Raw genomic sequence first — 17785 nt, 5'->3', positions numbered from 1 at the left:
GAGAAAGGACAATGACTCATGCATTTTGGCACTACTGGCTGCTGTCTATGCTAAATGCGTTATTATGTGTTCCTGAATTTTATGTTGAAAACGTTGTATTAAGTAGAGTTATTTAATTTCCTTGGTGGTCAATCTTGTTGATGGAGTTGGATTGTGGTGGGGTTCAGTGTATTTTTCAAAATATCAGGTAGTATTTAACTACTTATTGACAGTCGGAATGTTCTTCATTCTAATGGTCAGTCGATTGTTTGCTTATGCTACAGCATAGCGTAAATACTTAAAATTTTATCTGGCTATAATTTAAAATTCTGTTGCTTAGAGACTGGGGGACCTTAATTAATGAGAATGACCTTACTGTTCTGTGTGTCAGGGTTTGAATCTGAGGATATATAATTAAACTTAAAAGAAGTGATTTTTGGAAATTGTAGTAGCACTGTGTATTATGATTGAATTTTGATTAATAAGCATAAATGAATAAAATGAGTGCTAACAAAGATACTGTGATTAAAACATTATCACAGTTTTAATGTTTTTACACGTATATTTAATATAATAGCAGTTTTTGTAAATATTTATTTTATTTTAATATGTAAATAAATATTTTAGTTACAGTAAATACTTATTCTTATGGTTGGTGTGAGCTGATTTAATACTAAAATATAGATGGGGTTATCTGGAAAGTTTGGCCTTGAAATTGGGAACAGAAAAATAATTACAGGTTTTAGGTGTACTCGTAAGCTATACAGTGGGGTTTGTTAAAAATGGTGTTAAGGAAAATAGGAAGGATAAATAACTAATTATGACAGCCATGCAAAGCAGAATAATGGGCTTAGAAATAACGTTAGTTCAAATAATATACTTCTGATGAGGCCTGAGCGTGATTCTAAACTTAAGTCTGGCACGTAGAAAAAGCGGTCTCTAAAATCATGGAAAATTCGCTCAAAAGGGTACAAATTAGGAGAATGCAAATACTACCTGACAAGGGTATTGCGATTGAGACAGAGTGATGAGGTGAAAATACATTTTTCTAATGAAAACAAAAATGGAATTAACTGGATCTTGGAAATATCCTGTAGACTTAAAAAAGTTTCTTGATAAACAAACATGGATCTTTATTGGATTGATGTCCTACAGGTTTAAGGAATTTCATTTCATTACCATTTGTTATAATTGTCAAAGGTACGGGCACTCTTCTTATAATTGTCAGAGGTACGGGCACTATTATCTGTATAATAAGTATGGGCACACTTATTATACAGATAATAAGTGTGCCCATACGCTTGTAGGACATGTAGAAGTGATATGCCGGTTTGCAGCTATTGTGCTGTGATGGGATGGGTTATAATTTTAAATTCTGTAAAAATAAAAACAAACCTCAGTGTGTTGTTCCAATTGTAATGTGAAAAATAGGTCTGCTGCTCATTTGGTTAGAGATAAGAAGTGTCTTGAATACATATTTGCACTGAAAGTTACCAAGGAAAGAATGTATTCTGTGCTTTACGGTAATGAGCAATAGCACTCTTATCCATAGAAATAATATGTACGGCAAACTGAAGGTTCTCCAAATTAATGCGCAGCATGCAAGATCTGTAGCAGATGAACTAAGATTAGATTGTGAACATGAAAGGATTGACATAGTCTGTGTTCAGGTACCTTATGCTTATAGAGGTCAGATAACTGGATATCCTAACTCTATTAGAACTGTCTCAAAGAAGTGTGACAAACGATGGGCCTAAACTAATTTTCAGCTCTGATCTGGTTATGACCAGAATTAATTCAACAGAAGTTATTTGATTCCTCGAGGGAGTCAATGAAATTAAAGCAAAGTAAACATGCTCTGGTGTAATGGTGGTCCTCTAATTGTACTGATCTTCTGAAGGAGGTCAACAGGGTGTGTAAGAAGTTCCAACATCAGAAATTGTGGAATAATAGAGAATGTGCTGCTATGTTGAAAACTGAGTATCAGCTGATCAAAAAAAAAAATATACCCGTTTAATAGCTAAAAGAAAATTTGAAGGAAAAAACTTAGTGCAAAGAGATGGTAATGAGGATCCATGGAGTATTGTTTATAAGTTGTGTTTGCACAATCAAGGCCATCTGGGGATGTTGATAAGTTCTATGCATTGTGGATTTGGTTTTTTTTTTTTTTAGGAGCATTAGCAACTAAGGCCATATTGCTCTGGGGATATGCGGTGGTCATTCCCTGACCTTTCCAGATCGTCCGTATTTGGTGGTCACAGACTCAAACCCCGATCTTATCAAGAAGCGTGTGCTACGCACTGCTGCTCCTGCCCACCTGGCTATGGCTGCACCATGCGTTGTGGATACTGAAACTGTAGATTGGCTCAGCAGTATTAATGTTATACTTGATCACCTAGTCAATGGATCTCATATGGAGGAGATGGAGCATTCTAATAGTAATGATCGGTTAGATTGTGGTTGTGTTAGCAATATTCAAGAGGAACCATTTTCAATGGAAGATCTTAATTCATCTGTTAACAAAATTCATAATAACAGGTGTCTTGGTATGGACCTCATTGAAGGGGAAGTTATTAAGTAAGAGTTTCTTCAAACTGTTTCCTATTCCTGAGCACCTTCTTCAGGTTTTCAACAAATGCCTGCTTGAACAAACTTATTCCTTGCCTTGGCAAGATGCTCTTCTTAAGATCATTTGGAAGTCACCTGAAAAACCTAAAACTGAGCCCTATTCTTATTGTCCAATTGTGCTTCTTCCAGGTTTGGGCAAGGTTTATGAACACATGCTTTCACAGTGAATATTAGCATTAAGCATTAGTTGAGGCATATGATGCAAGAAAGCAAGCTTATACAGCATCAGCCAAAAAAAAACAAAAAAAAACCACTTCCCATTTCACCCATCCGGTCACTCCAAATGTTTGTCATGTTCAGCCTCAAATTTATTTAAGCTATCAACTTCCACCACAACAACAGAGGAAGAATCCCATCAGCATCCAGCTTTCTCAACTCATTCAAGGCCTTGTACACCTCAATCAGATCACCTCACAGGTGCCTACTCTCCAGGTGCTGCAAATTTGCAGAACTTAAGCCTCTCTTGGTAAGAGCATATCTTTGTTCCCCTCACCAATCTTGTTGCCCTTCTCTGTACTCATTCTAGCAACTCTACATCCTTCCTAAAATGAGGCTCCCAAGACCTGTAAAGAGTACTCAAGGCGTAGCCTGGTAACTGCCTTATATAAAGGGATAATCATCTCCTTGTCTCTGCTAGCAAAATTTCTATATATCATTGACAAACCTCCAAGACCTGCTCTGACAGTCCGTCTGCACTGCTCAGAGAATTTCATATCTGATTGCACAATAATCCCCAAATCTTTTTCATTCTCCACCTCACCACACAGTACATTTCTCTTGGGTTACTGCTACCTATATGGAGTACTTTACATTTGTCAATGTTAAACTTCAGTTGCCACTTCTCAGCCCATCTGCCCAAATTTTCTAGATCCTGTTGCAGTAGCATACTGTCTTTACTGTCATTAGCAACCCTGCCAACCTTTGTATTATCTGCAAACATGGATATTAAGCCTGATATACCTCCATCGATATCATTGATAAATACACAAAACAAGAATGGGTCCAACACCAAACCCTGGGGAACTCCACTAATAACATTAGTCCACGTAGAGCAGTGTCCATTTATTACCACTCTAATCCGATCCCGGTAAATCAAGAGTCTGCTGTATATGATATCAAAATTATTTTTAGCATCCAGTTCCTTTGTGACCACATCATAGTATCCAATAAAAATCCTTTTCCAAAGATTACTCATAATCTGCCTTCGCCTGCCTAACCTCCTTTGTGATTTGATTACAGACTAGATTATATCTGCCATAGGCTTCTGTGTCACCTGATAATTTATATGCATCCCATGCACTTTTCTTCTCTGCCACAAGCCTCATTATTTCATCTGACACCATTTAGGCCTGATATGCAAGAAAATTTGGGGTTCTTAAATAAACAATATGGCTTTACTCCTGGTCATAGTACAAAGGATGCTTTAAAGTCTTTGCTGAAATTGATTAGAAATTCAAATGCAAAATATGTTCTTGGCATTTTCGTCGATTTTGAATAGGTTTTTGATAATATCTCTTGGGACAGTGTGTTATTGATGCTTTGCCTTGAAAAATGATCCCATCAGCTTTATAGCATCATAGTGGATTATTTTAAGGAAAGATCTTTTACGGTTAAGTCTAGTTGGAATTCAGTAACTACATCTGCTATTCGAGGATGTCTGCAAGGATCTGTTTTTGGGCCACTAATGTGGAAATTGGTATTAGAAGATTGGTTATGAAAGGAATATAGTCATGTTCATGTGATTGCATATGTGAATGACCTAGTAATCTTAGTTGAAGGCTCTTCATGGCTAAAAATTGAACAATCTAATGAAATAATAAAAGATCTGAATGCTTTTTATAGCTTCCATAAATTAACAATATTCAGGTCAAAAACAAAAATATTATTGCTAAAGGGGAACCTATCTGTTTGTAGAGAACCTCGTGTGCTGATTGGTTGTGAAAGTTAAAGTCCTCCGTTAAGAATATTAAATATCTTGGAGTCTTCACTGACAGGTCTTAGATTTGACACCCATATCAATTTTCTATCTGAAAAGTTGCAAAATTTGTTAACATGATAGCAAGAATTACTAGGAAGGAATGGGGTATTAGAGGTAGGGCACAATCTCTTCTTTATGACTGTTTTCCTTCCTATTGTTTCTTATGGTATCTCAGCTTGGATAGACTTAAAAATATATATAAGAAAACTGATTCCATTCAGAGGATGATACTCCTGAAGATGGCTCTAGTTTGTAGAACTGTCTCCACTGATGCACTACAGATTGTCACAAGAAAAATGTGAATTGACCTCTTTCTGATTTACAGAGTAATGACTTTCAATGTTTGGCGTGGAACTCCTTTTATTATTCGTGATCTTGAGTTGGATTTGGCTAATGATCCTAAGAATGAGGCCAAGCTCATTGTACCAAGCGAATCTTAGATATCTTAATGACTCTTTGGAATCATAGATGGGCCAACTCAAATAAAGGTGAAATAACTCGCAGGTTCTTTCCCTCTAAAACACCCAGCTGAATTAGCTGGGTGTTTCGGAATGGTTGCAGTGTCACTGCACGGCTCTGGAGACACGGTGTCATGTTTTATATTCCAGCTTTCTTTCATCCAAGTACTCAGGATCTTAGAAATTAATTTTTATTTGCTAATCCCAATCTTGCTCACCTGACTGAGAATGATGAGGCCTAATTAAGTCTGAGGAAGATTTCCAGGCTTTTCAAAAATTTTCCAAGGAATTATTCAAGAGAAGATTAGTGCTAATTGAACTTGAGGAAAGAACATTAGAAGGCTTATAGACTAATGACATGAATTCTGTCTAACAGTTAAAGATGCTGAAATAAACAGTGTAATTAATCTGGTAGTTAATGATGTCATATAGCTCATTGTGACCTGTGCTTGTCCTGTTGTTCCTTGTACCACAATTTATATTTCTGTATATCATATGAATGTGTGTATTATCTGTATATAATATATATGTATATAGCAGATTTGCCGGTTTCTGGCTAGGGGCCGCTTGCTAATAAAAATGAAAAAAAAAAAATAATGACTCATTATGCATGTGAACAAGAACCCGGTAAAGGGTTTGTAATGTAATGCTCATTTATTAAAATTATTTATCACAGTGTATGTATATGAATAATAATTTATTTCTGAATTTAGGCTTAGTTTTTAAAATATTGCCATATATGGGAACATTTTTGCACGTCATAATTAGCCATTCCAAGAGTATCTTTTCAAAATCCAGATACCTCACCTTTCATGCTCTGATCCTACCTGGTGCAGTAGATTTCTCTAAGCTTTCAATCATGTTTTGATCTTTCAGAATGGTGAACAGTGTGCTTTTAGGGATGGTGGTCTCAGAACACATGCCATTATCTATAGATTGTAAAATTTTAATATTGTCTGCAATTGTCAAAGTTACCCACTTTGTAGGAACCACACCAATATACTAACAGTTGTTATGCACTGTATAACGAAATGAACTTCTATACAAAGTTAATTTCATTTCACCAATGAGCATGGAAAATCACCGAGTAATTTCTCATGGTCAGTCTGCCAGCTAGTCATTAGTTTTAATATTCTTTCATTTTAAAACATGAATATTGTAATAAATAAGTAAAAAACAAGAGAGTGGTGGAAATTTTTTGGGTCATTATAGAGAATTTATTCATCCTTCACAGCCATTAACATGAATGTAAAATAATATTAAATTTGCATTATATTACATTAAGTTTATAAGAAATTGGTGAGGACTACCCCATAAGTCATTATAACATGCTGGGATCTTAAAAAGAGGGTTGCTATAAAGAGCTTTAACTGTATAACAAAAACTTGTAATACAAATATAAGAAACTTATCAATCAATTTATTTATTTACTTTCTGAATAAGTTTGTCTCCACAATTTAAGAGGAAAGACATTTGCACATCTTAAGTCTGCAGGGATATCCCCCTTAACCCAAAAATGCTCTCATTATTATGGGTAAAGGTGTACTTACCTCTTTTTCTGCTTCTATTAATATAATTGGACAGATTCCATCAGCCTTAGGTGCCTTATTTACTTTTAGCCAACAACTTCTGATTCAGAATTAGGTGTACTTCTGATATCCTCATCCTGAAAAACTTCTAGTGATCACAAGCAAAGAATTCACAGCAATTTTTCTTCTGGGTCCTTAGCCAAAGACTTCTCATATTCAGCCTCAGGTTACTATATGTTAACTTAATAACCTGATTGCAAACAAGTGTAATCACTAGTTTATACTCACTGCAGGCTTTTCTGTGCCTGATAATTTATAATCACCCATATACAGTAAACCCTTGATTTAACGGACCCCGATATAATAGATTTCAGATATAACGGACCGGACAAATAATAATACAGTAATGTACATATTAATCTTGACCATATTATTTTTTTTTAGGTTATACAAAACTTCAGTGTTATTATTAATTAAAAATAAATAATAATTACCTATTTCCATTATTGTTTTGATAATTACCTTCTTTTATTTTTATAATCATATTCAGGAAATTGTTTTTTATTCTTTCTGAAAATGTCTTCAAATAGCTGTTTTCCCAGATTACAGATAACAGATTAGAGCAGGCAGTGACTTGGGAGCTGAACATGACTTGGACACTCAGGTCTACAGACTCGCTTTGTTTCAGTCTCAGTCTGCCTCAAGCTATTGTGCGGTCAGGTTGTATACAGAGTGTTTCTGAGATTTCTGAATTGTGACTTTATTAAATAATTTCAGCATTAGCATTAGTAGAGGCATATGATCCAAGAAAGCAAGCTTATGCAGCATCAGCCAAAAAAAAAAAAAAAAAAAAAAAAAAAACCCACTCCCATTTCATCCCTCCCTCCGTTCATTCGAAATACCTGTCCAGCTCAGCCTTAAATTTATTTAAGCTATCAACTTCCACAACAAGGGATGGAAGGCTGTTCCACCAACCAACTACCCGGTGGCTAAAGGCAAATTTTCGCACATCTATTCTACATCTCTCTTTCCTCAATTTGAATTTATGCCCTCTCAGGTGATTATTCTGAGCAAGAGGCAGTATCCCATCAGCATTGAGCATGCTCAAACCATTCAAGACTTTGTACACCTCTATCAGATCACCTCGCCGGTGCCTAGTCTCCAGACAGTGTAATTTGCAAAACTTAAGCTTTTCTTCGTAAGAGCAACCCTTCGTTTCGTTCACTAACCTTGTTGCCCTTCTCTGTACTCGTTCCAGCAGCTCTACATCCTTCTTGAAATGAGGCCTCCAGACCTGTATACATTGCCTTATACAAGGGAGTAATCACCTCCCTATCCCTGCTAGAAAAATTCCTGTATATCATTGATAAGACACCATGAGCTACTCATGCAGCCCATCTGCACTGCTCAGAGAACTTCATATCTGCCTGCACAATTACCATCAGGTCCTTTTCATTCTCTACCACTGTCAGTGTAGTACCACAGAGTTGATACATTGCTCTGAGGTTGCTGTTTCCCATTTGTAGTACTTTACATTTGTCAAGGTTAAACTTCATTTGCCACCTCTCAGCCCATCTGCTCAACCTTTCCAGATCCTGTTGCAGCAGCATAGCGTCAGTAGTGTCCTTAACAACCCTGCCAACCTTTGTATCGTCTGCAAACTTGGACATTAAGCTTGATATACCATCATCAATATTATTTATAAATACAGAAAACAACAATGGACCCAACACTGAACCCTGAGGGACTCCACTAATAACATTAGTCCACGATGAGCAGTGTCCATTAATTACCACTCTGTCTTCTGCCACTCAACCATCCCTTTATCCATAGCAACAATTTGCCACCAGTGCCACACTGCTCCAATTTGTGCAGCAGTCTTCCATGTGCAACAGTATCAAAAGCCTTTCTAAGATCCAAATATATAATATCAAAGTTATTCCCTGCATCCAATTCTTTTGTGACTACATCATAGTATCCAATCAAATTGGTCAGGCAAGACTTCCCCTTAACAAAACCATGCTGTGTCCGAGCTATAACTGAAGTCTTTTCTAGATGATCCTGCAGTGCTTCTTTAACCAGTGCCTCCATTAATTTTCTGGGAACAGAAGTTAAACTCACAGGTCTATAATTACTTGTGTCAGCCTTTGTGAATTGGGGTTACATTTGCACATCTCCAGTCTGTGGTTACCTCCCCAGAGTCCAAGGAAGCTCTCATAATTATGGCTAACAGATTGCTTACTTCCTTTGCTGCCTCCTTTAATATAACTGGATAGATCCCATCCACCCCAGGTGCTTTTCTTGTATTTATCTTCAACAATTTCTCCTCCACTTTACTCTCAATTATGACAAGATCATCTAGCTCACTGCCAGTGTTTACTTCATCTAGGGCATTCCCCTTCCTGAATAACTCCTCATGTGTGAATGTAGATGCAAAATATTCATTTAGTTTGTTAGCTACCTGAGCAGGATCATCAACAGTTGAACCATCGATATCAAGTGGACCAATCTGATTCATCCCCTTCCTTCGAGTGTTTACATAAGTAAGGAACTCCTTGCTGTTTTTCTTTGCATTCCTTGCCAAAGATGTCTCGTAATCTGCCTTCGCCTGCCTAACCTCCTTTGTAACTTGGTTACAGATCAACTTATATCTATCATAGGCTTCTGTATCACATGTTAATTTATATGTATCCCATGCATTTTTCTTCTCTGCCATATGTCTCATTAGTTCATCTGACATCCATTTAGGCTTAAACCTTGAACAATATTTCTTAGTTGGCATGTAAAGCCTAGTAGCTTCCAAGATAAGTTCTTTGAATGCTTCCCATTTTGAGTTTGCTGTTGGTAACATCATCAGTTGGTCCCACTATATGGAATTTAAATACTGTCTCAGACCATCGTAGTCGCCTTTACGAAAGCAATAACCCTTCCCTTTACCCCTGATGGTAGTTACCTCCTTGAGTAAATCTCGCTTCAGCACACTGTGATCACTGCCACCTAGTGGTTCTTGTATCTGCAGATTCTTAATGCATGAAGAATCACTACTGATAATCAAATCAAGAGTACTGCTCCCTCTAGTTGCCTCCCGAACATGCTGATTTAGAAAACAATCATCCAATAAATCCACAAAAGCCTTGTTAGTGTGTGAGTGACCAACCCACAAATTCCAGTCAATATCTGGGAAATTAAAATCCCCCATTATAAGACTCTCTGATTTACTGGCCCACTCTTATTTCCCTGTACAGTTTCTTATTATACTCATCAGAGTCATTAGGCCTATAGCACACTCCTACTCTCAATTTTGATCTCCCAATGCTTATGTCACACCAAACTGACGCGACACTGCACTGTCCAGCGATGTCGACTGGCTTCACTTCCTTGGATTTTATGTGTTTCTTAACTAATAGCATAACCCCCTCCTCCTCTCCTATTCTGTCTATCCTTTCTGTAGACGTTGTACTCCCCTTTGCATTTTGCAATTTTGCAATCCTTACAATTTAAAATGGCATCAAGTGATAGAGTTAAAAGAAAGTGTGAACTTAAATGTGGCACAGAAATTAGAGCTAATTGAGAAATTAGAACAAGGCATCTCAGTAATACATTTGTAAAATTTACAGCATAAAAAAACAAACTGTTTCTGATATCCATAAATCAAAGGCCAAACTGCAACATAATTTTATATTGTACAGTACTGTATATTATATTAAAGCTTTTTTTTTTTACATTAAGAAAAATAAAAAAGCCCCCCCCCCCCCGATTTACATTCGATTTAACGGACTTTCAGCATCAATGGACATCCCTCCCCTATTAGTTCATTAAATTGAGGGTTTACTGTATTTATGTTTATGCCACTAGTCTTATTAGCTCATCTGACAATTAAAAAACTGTCTATTATCATTGTAATTACTTAAGCAGAAGCAAAATCCCTTTCCTTTACCTTTGATAGCAATCATGTCTTTAAATCTGTCAATATACTGTAATCGCTTCCACCTAGTGGTTCCTTTCCCAGATGAGCCATTGCTGATAATCAAATGAAGATAACTGCTTTCTCTTATTGCCTCTCTAACACACTGGTAGAGAAGGGAGTCATCCAGTAAATCCAAAAATGTTTTGCTGCTGATTAAGTGACCAATCTACAAGTTGCAATCAATAGCCAGAAAGTTAAACTCCCCCACGATAAGACATTCTGATTTACTGGCTCACCCTATCTGTCAGTTGTTCATTATACTCATCACAGTCATTTGGCCTATAACAGATTCCTACTCTCATTGTTGTTTTCCTAGTATTTGCATCACACCATGCTGTGCTTTTTAACCAAAAACATAGCTTTTTGCTCCTTCCTTTCACACCTGTCCTCTTTGCATCTTTGGCAGTATGATTCTCTCCCTCTGTTGTTCTACTTGAACCTGCTAAGTAGTTGTCACATAGCATATGAAGGTTGTAAGACAATTTCTAATGGTGCTCTTGGACAAACCCAATCATGCATTCCTTTCCATGTGTTGCCTTCTTTGTCTCAACCCTAATCTAATCTTGACTATAAATCTCCTTTCCTCTCCTGCTACCAACCAATTTTTCCTTCCTTTTTTTTGAATGATTAAATTATTTTATTATTTTTTATGGGGCTCAGAGGACAGCCCAACACAAAATCCAGGAACTAGCCAGCAAAACTGGCTAGTTCCTGTGGATTTTCTGCTGGCTAGTTGCTAAGTTCACAATACTAAACACACAAACCTACAACAACATGCAGAAATACTACAACAAACATTTTGTTGTAGTATTTCTGCATGACAGGCTATGCAGAAATACTACAACAAAAATGATATTAGTGATTTTTTAGGATGATTCAGGGAATCACCTACACAGAAATGCATATACATCCTTTCTGTATAGATTGTACTCACTATATTCAAATTATGCATTCCCCTATGTCAGAATTGCATATTTCTGATATTTCTATTTGCACCATGTTTATCACATTTGATGACATCCAGTACCTCAAATTTATCAGATTTATTTACTATGCTCCTAGCATTAGTGTACAAGAAGGTTTGCGTAGCAACTCTAACACAGCCCATATAATTGCTTGGCCCATTAAGACCCTGTCCCTCTCCTTGCTCCCAAAGTTACTACATATCTGAATAGAAGCACTGCAATAATCAAATTTAACCAATAATCCTTCGGCTGCCACATTAGTTCTGTTGCTTAAACTCCAGGATAGCATATGGCAAAAGAAGTATTAATAACTTTATTGTTACAGCAGCTACACATAATGCTCATTTAAATCACAGTCACACTGGTTGACCATATTTTCTAAAAATAAATAAATTTAAAATATCTATTAGATTACATCAGGTATTTAGACTCTAAAGCATGATGATGCGTTTGCACTATATTTATACAATACATCAGGTATAAATTTGGTATTCTCCGATAGATCTTTAGTTGCAACCTAAATAACTTTTTTTATAGTTATACCCTTCTAATTATTTTTTAATTATAAGGGTATAACTATAAAAAAATCAAATCTCTCCGTGTTGCAATAAAAATAAAGATATCCAATTTTTTTCCCCCTCATTGTTCTGAATAGTGTACAAGGAGATAGTGAAATGTTATTATGCTTTTATACCACTATAGTTTAATCAGGTATATTCTCTGCAAATGGAACTCTATAACCTAAATTTTATTACCTAAAGTATATACACTTTAGATAATATTATTACTTAGTATATATTGTATATACTAAGTAATATATATTTTAGTATGAATACTTTATATTTTATTACTTAGAATATATACTCCATAATTCCATCAAATAGGTACAAACAAAAACAGTTAAAAATACAAGTTTCTTAACATTCTTCCTAAATTCCAATACTTACATCCCTCCTTATCAGTTAAAATTATTGTGTGTGACCTTCCACAAGCAACCCTTATAATTTTGGTAGTGCTATCCAAAAGAGGAAGGGAAATGGGAACAGGTGCTGTTAATACATTAAGTGGATGACCTATAAAAAAAAATTTAATTATATACTTCTTGTTTTTTTTTTATTAAGGAAAATTAGTAACTGTTTATATGTTAATATATTAAAACAGCAATTCATTAGCTGTATTGAATAAAGGAAAAACAACTTTCCACAGGAATTTTTAATATTTCAGTTTAGTATTTAACATTTCAGTTTACTTTACAATCCAACTACATGGGAAGTTTTTTAAGGACTGTGCTCAGATATACAGCAAGATCAGTGATCTCCGTATCATTACAGTAAAAGAAGTGCTATTTTGTTTCAGATTTCGTGTGACTAGTCACGTGACAGCTGACATTAGCTTTCACTGCCTTTACTAATGATGATTGATAGCTGTAAATCAATACTCTTGCTATGAATTTTTTAAGGGGGGGGGGGTTGTTCACCAACTGCTCTTATAACATTTTTAAAGTGCTTATCAAAGTGACATACAGTAAACCCCCTCTATTAGCAGTATTTGTATTCGCGGTTTTGCATATTCATGGTTGCTGATTTAATCTAAAATGAAACCTAAAAAATGTGAATTTTAAAGCACAGTGAATATTTTCAGCCATAAAAAATATGAGTGTGGCTAAAATCATCTTGCCTGGTCAAAATAGTTCTCAGTGGGTGGGGGGAAGAGGGGTGACACAATTGTGAGTGCAGACCTTTCCTTCTAATCCTTGTTCGGTATGTGTTATATGCTTGTCATGGAAGGTTTCATCGTTTGCTTTTAATTGATATGCTTACTAAAGTGAAAAATCTACCATTTTGCAGCGTGTTAGTGTAAACAGACTTTTTCGAGTGTGTTAAGGGTTAAAACAAAGTGATTTTATTGTGGAGAAGTTCTTTTCTAACCCCTATGTAAACATGGCTACGAAAAACAAGGGAATTGTGAAAAGATCAAAGAAGGTGATGACATTAGTAAGTAAAATTGAGTTATTAGAATGGTGAAAGTGTCGTCTCATTAGCAAAACATTATAAAATCAATGGTACGATCAATCAAGAAATCAGAAGAAAAAATTCTCCGTAGTGTCCGTGAAAACGAGCTAATTGCTTCGAAAATTTGCTCTGTAACTCGTGATGTTAAATTAGAAAAAAATGGAAAAGGCTTTAAATCTGTGGATAGAAGAACAAACTCAAAATAAAATTCCGTTAAATTCATTCATCATTTGTGAAAAGGAAAACACCTTTATCAACACTTTAGTGAAACTGGTGATAACACTGGCGGGATATGTTTTTTAGCTAGCAAAGGCTAGCTACGGTGGAGAGAAGTACACGGACAGGGAATGATGGCGAGGCTTCATACGTCGACCCATGGAATAGCAGAATGATGACAGATGATGATGATGGAGAAAATTGTGGCCAAAAGTGTTTGTTGCTAAAACAATCCCCAATATCAATGAACTGGTTGCCGATATTGCAGCAATCACACAAGGAATAGAGGGCGTGGGCTTTGAAATCATTGATGCAACAGACATTCAAGAACTTATTGAGACTCGTGCAGATGAACTTACAATAGAAGAGGTGGATGAATTAGTGACAAGATCAAATGAGAACCAAAATAATCCTGAGGAGAAAGATCTCGACATTGTTAGACTAGAATTAAATAACAAATCATTAAGGGAAATCTTTAGCTTCTTCATACAACTTTCAGAAAACGTGGTGGAAATGGATTTGGAAAGCAGCATCAAGTTTAAACGAGACCTAGAACAATTACTCTTGCCTTACAGGGAAATACAAAAGGAGCTCAATAAAAAAATGAAGAAACAAACTTCATTTTTTTATTACGAGTTATTTTTCACCCAGCAACCTATATTCTTGATATGTTTTTGAAAGATTTGTTTGAAATTTCTAATAAATGTTACATTTAATATTAAATTATCTTATTTTCATTTCAATATCTTATGCTTATATTTCACTATGTACTGTCTATGTTTATCTATGTACATAGTCATATTATGTAGGTACATATGATACAAACATAGGCAAAATTTTAGACTAATTTTTCTTATATATTTCATACTTTGGAACAGAACCCTTTTATTACTATGGGTGCCATAACTCAGTATTCGTGCTATTTCTCAGGAATGTAATCCCTGCAAATAGCAGGGGTTTACTCTACTTTAATATAAAAAATCTGAATTCTATATTAAAATGAAGTTACAACGAATTGCCCATTTTCCCTTGTTTCTTACTTTCCACTCACTTATAATACTAAAACTGTTACATTCAGTTAGTTTGCAAAAATGGAGATAAGTTAGTAAAGTGGTTTATCTCGAATCTGCAATTGCATATGCCTTTAAGCACAATGCTTCAAGCAACTAACAAAAGCTGCAGATTTAGGTAGATGCCTAAGCAGTAGCCACAGGTTTAGGTAGTTGTCTCTTTATAACACAGTCCTCAAAAAATTTCCCTGAATAGTGGCTACATTTCTGGATTCCAGTGACAATCATTTGATTATCACAAGCCTTCCAGGAATGTGGCAGATCAATTAACAACTCTAGCAATTGAAATGGCCCTTTTCTGGCTTGATGGCAGGATTCCAAAGCAGAATTCAGAAATACAGTCAATCTATATTTTAGTAATTGAATTGTTTGGTAGCTGAGTTGCAATGTTTTCTACAAAATAATAATAAACTAAAATATTAAAAATTTATATGGGCAAGTATTTTCCCTTAATTAATTCGTGCTGTATGATTCCTTGTAATGTCCTTTACTGATTAACTCATAAGCTCATTGAGACATAACAAAGGCTATCTCATGTTTAATAGTACAGATTAATTATACATACTATGCTTCCACTTATGTTTATCATCATCATCTGAGAAACCATATAAAAATTCAGTGGTCACACGCTGTGAAGGAAGGGGGAGTCCTATCAATGTCTGCTATAAGCTTCATTTATGTGCACCACACATTGTTATTTTCCTCCATGCACAGCTACTATTTTGCCATGCATAAGTCAGAAAATATTGCAATAGCCCCCATGATATCAGTAAGTAACACTTAGTACTCATAGTACGTCAGCTACAGTTCTCCACGATAGTATAGTGGTTCACCACGTGTCATTTGTTTTTAGAGGTCTGGGTTCAATTCCCATATTTGGAAACTGGAAATTCCTCCATTCAAATGACTGGAGGAATTTCTAAAGTAGTCTTCAATCAAGGCTGTAAATATTTTGACAATAATTTGCTGCTGTTTCAATAGCAGCAATGGGAAAACTAAAAAATATATGTATATTTTTAGTTTGAATAATGGTAGTTGCCAGATCTCATTAAGAGCAACCAATGAGAGAGACATTATGGAGTCTGATTATTAAAAAACTGTTTAATCACATCACAGCACAACTTTAACTGACATCTGGATGCATGCTGCTTCAGTAGGTTATAACTAAGTTTCCTGCAATTTATTTATTATTATTATTTTTTTAATTTAGGGTTTAGAAAGTGATGCTATGGAATGTTTCTCTAAAGTGAACAATATGCTATAATTGCAGCAACAGCAACATTACTACAAAGCTAAACCAAAATATCACTACCAGTGTAGATGTATGCATTAAGTTTTTTTTTTAAATCTGGAATTTTTCAAAAATCCAGCAAGGGCAAAGTCCCAATGTTACCAAATTTATAAGGTTCTACTGTATTTAAACAGCACTTTTATTTTTATTTAATGTCCACTAAGGAGGGCCAAGCTAATCAACCACAAAGAGAGGTAAACACCTCTCTCTCTCTAGTGGTATCATAAGCCACATAACTTCCATGCATATTACCCTGGTGGATATGCCAAGCATGTTCCTCAATTTTTATCTTCAGCTGATGCAATATTAATTTCACATAATTCTTAACACAGTGTCAATTCAATCTATAAAGTGAGTCTCTAACAAGTTTTGGTGGGGGGGGTGTATATGATGGATTGGGATAATTTTTGTAGGAGGGCTACTGTACAACAAATCTGATCTTCCTATCTTGCCTTAAAATGAAATAAAAGATTGATTCTGGTAGATAAAATAATAAAAACAAGTAAATGTAAATGTCAGCATAGGTCTGTGATGCTCAGATAAATACACTTTCCCCACCTCAACATCTAAGGCAGGGGTCCCCAAAACTACGGCCACAGGCCGGATCCGGCCTGCGAAAGAATTTTATCCGGCCCATGGATATTTCAATTAGATCATAAAAATTAATGGTTACATAAGATCACAATAAAATTTATAAAAAACACATTTTACAGATTATTTTAACGTTCGTTGGTTAATTAATAGTGCTAATGCCTCTGTGTCATCAGCTTAGTCTTGTTAGGTATTAATTCTGTTATTTCCACTCAAAGCTATTCTTTGAAACATCTTTAAAATAATCCGTTAATCTTGACCCTGTCAATAAATAGCAATAGGCATTTGAGACAGTAATTAGGGATTTCCTAATCCCTTGCCAGCCTGCACACCAACCCTGATGTGCAGAGTATGGGAGCAAAGGTCACCCTAGGCTTCCACTACACAAGAATCCCAGATCCAGGATAAAACCTGGCACCAGCAGCATGGTCTGATCATTGGTATCCATAAGATTCTGAACCAGCCTGCATATGAACCCTGATGTTCAGAGTATAGGAGCAAAGGTCACCCCCGGCTGCTACTATACAAGAACCCTGGATCCAGGATAAAAACATGACACTATCCTATTGGTTAATGGAGTTAATCCCTCTGCTATAAATTAACTGCTGGCAGCCTGTATGCACATAAAGTTTTTGCTAGCATTGGCAAGAGGAGGCTGTTGGCAGGTATGAATTTAATCTCTTTGTATTACCTTAGATTTCCTGTTTTCTATTGTAACAGCAATTCAAACCTTAATACTTAGTATAGTAATAGTAATAGTAATTATAGTAATAGTATAGAATAGTAATTTGCAAATTGTAATATCGGTAATTGCAATTGTATTATTGGTAATTGCAACTGTAATATCCTAAAATATTCAGATTTGCAGCCCTTTCTGTTCTGTCCACAGTATAGTCTGATGATGGGTATCAGTAAGATACCCTAAACATCACCTTATCAAACTATATTATAATTAATAATATATTTTATTATAATATAATTAATACTATATGTAATATAATTAATAAAACTTATATTATAATATAATTAATAATATAAGTAATATAATTAATAAAACTTATAGTTTTATATTATAATATAAAACTATAAGTTTTATAAAAA

The 17785-nt window shown here is 35.3% G+C and overlaps 1 protein-coding gene across 3 annotated transcripts in view; it reads right to left on the bottom strand.

Annotated features, from left to right (window-relative positions):
• Nucleotides 1-17785, bottom strand: part of LOC150076909 (RCC1-like G exchanging factor-like protein) — a 161805-nt gene that overhangs the window by 106301 nt on the left and 37719 nt on the right. For 2 of the 3 annotated variants that reach the window (XM_090386027.1, XM_090386026.1), the window contains exon 4: nucleotides 12452-12577. The exons of the other annotated variant lie outside the window; for it this stretch is intronic. In XM_090386027.1, coding sequence (XP_090242153.1) covers nucleotides 12452-12577 — 126 coding nt within the window. The remainder of the gene's footprint in view (nucleotides 1-12451; nucleotides 12578-17785) is intronic. 3 annotated transcript variants of the gene reach the window in all.

The sequence above is a fragment of the Mastigoproctus giganteus genome, chromosome 12 (genome assembly GCF_048544385.1).
Source record: "Mastigoproctus giganteus isolate SK-2022 chromosome 12, ASM4854438v1, whole genome shotgun sequence".
Lineage (NCBI taxonomy): Eukaryota > Metazoa > Arthropoda > Arachnida > Uropygi > Thelyphonidae > Mastigoproctus > Mastigoproctus giganteus.
Note: the sequence above shows the minus strand (reverse complement) of the source record. Positions and strands in the feature narration are given on the sequence as shown.